General features: G+C 37.9%; 1 protein-coding gene across 4 annotated transcripts; it reads right to left on the bottom strand.

Moving 5' to 3' along the window:
• Window positions 1-1,015: 1,015 nt before the first annotated feature.
• LOC122625639 (phospholipase A1-like) lies at window positions 1,016-2,514 on the bottom strand. Of its 4 annotated transcripts, none has more exons than XM_043805738.1 (3): window positions 2,373-2,455; window positions 2,311-2,316; window positions 1,016-2,205 (listed from the first exon to the last, which is right to left on the bottom strand). In XM_043805738.1, the coding sequence occupies exons 1-3, from the start codon at window positions 2,416-2,418 to the stop codon at window positions 1,178-1,180; spliced, it is 1,080 nt and encodes a 359-aa protein (XP_043661673.1). In that variant the 5' UTR covers window positions 2,419-2,455; the 3' UTR covers window positions 1,016-1,177. The 4 variants fall into 4 exon arrangements, with proteins under 4 accessions (XP_043661673.1, XP_043661672.1, XP_043661671.1 ...); XM_043805739.1 differs by having other exon boundaries at window positions 1,251-1,452; window positions 1,592-2,316; window positions 2,373-2,514; XM_043805737.1 differs by lacking the exon at window positions 2,311-2,316 and having other exon boundaries at window positions 1,017-2,310; window positions 2,373-2,474.
• Between the last annotated feature and the right edge of the window lie 2,670 nt (window positions 2,515-5,184).

A 5,184-nucleotide genomic window follows, 5' to 3' on the forward strand; every position in this document is an offset into this window, starting at 1 on the left:
AGAATCACATATGCGGGTAGGAGCGGAAGCAACCGCCAAACAGATTAGAGGTCTTAGAGTTCTGCTTGGCAGCTCGGCGTGTGCAGGAAATTATGCAGACGCTGAGCTTAAATATTGGAGCTTGCGTATTGGGGTTGTTGTTAACTTACATGTAGATGTACAGAATTAATAACGCTGGTTCCACAACTACCGCGCAGTTCATTCAAGCCATGTACCATTACCAAGATAGGGTGTTTATAGAACGCGTGATAAATTCCAACTAAATCACTAACCGATAATCGTGTCCCACTTGCTCTTTCTCTCATCTATACCTTTCGGGGATAATTCTTGTGATATTTTGCTTGTTTGAATTGATTAAAATAGAGTCAGGAAGTGAAAAACCTCGACCCTATAACCGGTGAACTGAGCGCAGAGCACAGCATAACACAGCACTGAAACTCCAATTCTATCTCTAACCGAGGCTGAAACCGGGTAAACAACATCAGTTAAAAAACTTGCTTTGCTTCATGTAAGAATATACATGAGAATAAACAATGAATCTAGTATTCCCCGTTATTCTTCTAGAAACGGGTATAAATATATATATTTATATATATTTTGCCGTAATCAACTGGGTTTATTCAACGTCCTCTTTGGTCCGATTCAAATACTTTAAATAGTTCCCGAGAAAACATTAACGGAATCCGAAAACTTTGTATTGTGTCTTTACGATACTGGTGTAAAAACACAATCCATGGCGAGTCCGTTAATGTATGTTAGTATATGTATAGCTTAGGGTAAGGAGAAGCTCTGTTTTTAAACTCAAGAAAATATATACATTTTGTAAGTATTAAATTATTTTCTTTAATTTAAATATATTTGAAATATTACTTTGGTTAAAATTTGCAATTAGCTTAGGTAAGCCGAAGTTTATTTAAGTAAAATTATTTAAAAAAAAAACAATTGTACACCAAAAACAATTATTATTATATGCATGATATCAATTTGAACTCTGGTATACAAAAGATCCATATTCGTTAAAAAATTATTACGAAATAATTTTGATCAAAGTTTCAGGCTTGGATAACCATATGTAGATATTCATAAAATGTTATATCTTTTACAATATATCTTTTATATCTTTTACTAAACGACTAGCGAGTTTAAAAATGTTATATCTATGATTTAAATATGCGCCTTACTGCTTTCCAAGGGCGAATGGATCACTGGCGGAGGTCTTCACGTAGTAGATTCCTTCTTTATGAATCGAAGGCTCACCTCCCATCTGGATGGACTGTCGCTGGCTCTGGTCGCACTGCCACCTACTATTATCTCGGATGCAAGGCGTCCCCCAGAATCCCAAAGCCGAATTAATAGACTCGGCGAACATCTGATATGATCGAATATGGGAGCAGCCTAGGTAGTAGCAACTAAGCTGAAAGGCTCCATAGTTTGGATAAAAGGTGGCATTGCCTGTAGGCCGGCGAAATCCAAAGTTAGCACTCGTATGCATAGACTCCACAAACTTTGCATCGCTGGGATCTATCCGAAATTCGGTTCCGCGATGACGAAACTTTGGACCTGCGGGATCCAAAGCAAATATGGTATTTACCTGATTCGGTTTCAAACGTTTCCCGGCAGAACCAGCGATCTGCGCTCCCAAGGAATGACCAACAAGATACATGTTGTCAAAGTCAGCTCCAAACCGACGATTAAGGTCCCTTATAAATTGGGCCAACTGAGCCCCAAAGGTCTCTATAAGCTTTACCACCGAAAAGTAGTTAATATTAGCTGAACTTGAACTCCAATCGGCAACGATCACATTGTACTCCCCTTTTTTCAGGTATGCATTTTTCACATCCCGATTGAATGAGCCACGCGACTGGCTCATCCAACCATGTATCATCAACCTTGTGGGCAGAGAAGCATTAAAGCCACAGTGCTTCCACTTCCGCTCGATTGAGAAATTCACCTCCCTTCCACACTCTGGGAACTCCCTCTTAAAGAGGTAGAAGTGCATGCGAAGATTTTTGCTGCCAAATGGATTCAGGTTACTCGCTATCTTTTTTATAAATGGTAGGTCCAGAAACTTTCCGATTCCCCGCGATTCTCTGAGATCCTTGTCACAAGTGTTCCAGGCGTAATGCTTAGCCTCCTCATACTCATCATCAAGGCTTGCCAAAATATCATCCTCCTCCGGTTCCGTTGAGATATCCGATCGCTGTCCTAAGCCATAGGGAGTATCATCGAGGTTAGGTAGAGCGTTCATAAACTCTCTCATCTCAGCATCGTAATCGCCCCTGACTGCATTTGCTATGTGTATACCTTTACCTAATGCTATTAAAGTTTTATTAAGAGGCGCTATAATTCTTTGCCAATTTAAATAAACTCACATATTGTAGCCACAGACAGCCAAAACGAAAGCAGATGTGTCTGCATTATTAGTAAAGTTATTTAATCAGCTGCAGCTATAGAAGCTTTCAATCCAAATGGCATTTGCACTCTGTGGATCTGTTCGATCAGTCGAGGTGGCTTTATATGCTTCCGTCTGAACAACATTAATTAATTAAATAGCGCGCTGCATTCTGGGTTTTGATACATTAGCTTTCCAGAAAGCCTTAGTACGTCTAAGTTGGCAAATGCCAAGTAATTAAAATGTGAAAATGACTGAGATCGGTAGCGCGCTCGAACAGAGGAGTTGCTATAGAGTTTTAATTCAGGGGGCGGCAAAGGGAAGAAAAAAATGTAGATTTAGCAAATAATTGCTGCACCCGATTCATCCAAATTTGTACAATGATTTCATGAAGGCAAAATAATTGTAAAGTTTAGATGACAACGGTTACACCAAAAAGTAAACAGATGAACAGTTTTACACACAAACCCATATAAACTTGCCATAACTAAACGTTATTAGAGCGAAAGTAAAAAAAACCCAATAAGTCAGTCCCTGATAAAAAATGCCCATCTAAAGTAGGCATTGCCCGTATTCTGATACAGACACGCGTTTATTCCCACTGAAACGTGTTTAGTTTGAATGACCGGTTCTATATTAACATTATGACGTTGCACTGCACCAAGTTGTAACATAGAAGGCATGGGTAATTCTCGGAGTACACCGTCTTTTTTAATATACTGGGGAAAAAAAGGCTAAATCAAGGATTTGCTTAGAGAACAAGGAATAAATAATATGTGATGGCCAGCTTAGTCTCCAAAGTCAAAAAAAGGATTTTATTATCTTAATACATTGAGATAAAAACAAGGATTTTTTAAAGTAGTTTTATTGAAAAGGTGCTTTTTAGTTAAAAAAATAAATAAATTTATTGTAAATATTGTATTAATATTTTATTAAAGTCTTTTATTAGTGACAGTGATAATGGACTTTGGTCAGTTCCTTATTTATAATATATTTTTATACCCGTTACTCGTAGAGTAACTAGATTCGTATACTAGATTCGTATACTAGTATACTAGTATACTAGATTCGTTGAAAAGTATGTAACAGGCAGAAGGAAGCATTTCCGACCATATAAAGTATATATATTCTTGATCAGGATCAATAGCCGAGTCGATCTGGCCATGTCCGTCTGTCTGTCCGTATGAACTGAACGTTGAGATCTCAGGAACAATAAAAGCTAGAAATTAAGCATGCACACTCCAGAGACATAGACTCAGTTTGTCGATTCATGTTGCCACGCCCACTATAATGCCCACAAACCGCCCAATACTGCACCGCCCACACTTTTGAAAACGGTTTTGATATTTTTTCACATTTTTGTTAGTCTTGTAAATATCTCTCGATTTGCCCACAAAATTTTTGTCACGCCCACAAACGGTCAGTGTTGAAATTAACGGGTATCAGATAATTGGGGAGCTCGACTAGCGTTCACTCTTGTTTATTTGTTATTTTAAATATTTCATTAAATTCTCTGTTTTAATCTCTGTTTTAATTCTCTGTTTTATCTTCTACCTTTTTTTTGTCATCCTCAATTAATGAACCGAATAAATATTTATCAGCTGCTCCCACTAAGTAATTAATTACTCCCGCTAAACACTCCGAAAAATTGATGAGCTTTGTTTCACTCAACACAAAACAAATTTTTTTTTTAGGATTCATAACTGAAAAATTGTAGTTTGGCGACCACTGTTGTCCTAGTATTTATTTCACACTATGTTCCCATATTTTGGTTGGGGTTAGCCGATGAAAGACGATTGCTGAGGTAAAAGCCGCGAGAGTGTATGCAAAGGTTATGAGCCTGATCGAGGGTACGTAACCACATAGATCCCGGTTATTCAACTGGAAGTATGATTGTTACAAATAGACACTTTCTGAGTTGGCGAGCGCTCCTCCCAATAATATCTTGATTGGAATCCACTTGCAGGTGTGTTTAATATTCTTTTCATGTTGAGGTTAAACACACGTTCATTACTGCAGCGGTCGAGCCCGTAGGAGCCTGGCTAATCGATTTGGAGCATAGTAGTATTATACTTTATACTTTGCAAGAATATTTTGGCTAGGCTTCCATGCTCTATAAGGCGGTGCCCTTCCTGACTCGAATTTCTTTGCTGCTGTCTGGGCACAATCTGAAGACTTGAAATGGTCACAATAAATACTCAGTTAACGAGAGATTTTAACAAAGCTTACCCGCCTGGAGACTGTTCCCCATCCAAAATTTCTACAGCTGCTGACGATTTTGGTTTATTGTTTGCTCTGGCGGCAAATTTCGCCGATTAAATAACAAAAATCTCTATTTTTCGAAATGCACGGGCTTATGAGTTTAGCTTTCCCCTCCTGAGATACGGACAGCAATGATTTAGCACCCGTCAAAAACCAAAAATCGTATGCCTTAGAACTCACTGCTTCTTTTCTTTTTCCAAACCCCATTACTAATTAAAATGTTGTGACTGGGGATGAAAAATATTTGCATGAGCATACCTCGGCAGCTCGTTCAAAAAAAAAAGGTATAGCTGAGTTCATAATTTCTGACCTTTCAGAATTTATAATAAATAATATAGATAAAAAGTTCGGCTTTAACTCATACATCGAACGAAGCATACCTTCAAGCGAAACTAAATAGTATTCAGTCGCAAGTCCAAGACGTCTGACAGTTAACGTTGACAGCAGCAAGTATACAAAAATTAAGCTATTACAAATTAATAAAATGAATTTTTTCGCGAATAACTGTGGCACATAATTGAAGAGTGGAA

This window comes from Drosophila teissieri, unplaced genomic scaffold, assembly GCF_016746235.2.
Source record: "Drosophila teissieri strain GT53w unplaced genomic scaffold, Prin_Dtei_1.1 Segkk34_quiver_pilon_scaf, whole genome shotgun sequence".
Classification (NCBI taxonomy): Eukaryota; Metazoa; Arthropoda; class Insecta; order Diptera; family Drosophilidae; genus Drosophila; species Drosophila teissieri.

Coding starts and splice junctions, on each gene's coding strand:
- LOC122625639 (XM_043805736.1), bottom strand. CDS start 2,418: ATGCAGACACATCTGCTTTCGTTTTGGCTGTCTGTGGCTACAATAT. Junction 2,317..2,372: donor GCTGTCTGTGGCTACAATAT/GTGAGTTTATTT, acceptor AAACTTTAATAG/CATTAGGTAAAGGTATACAC.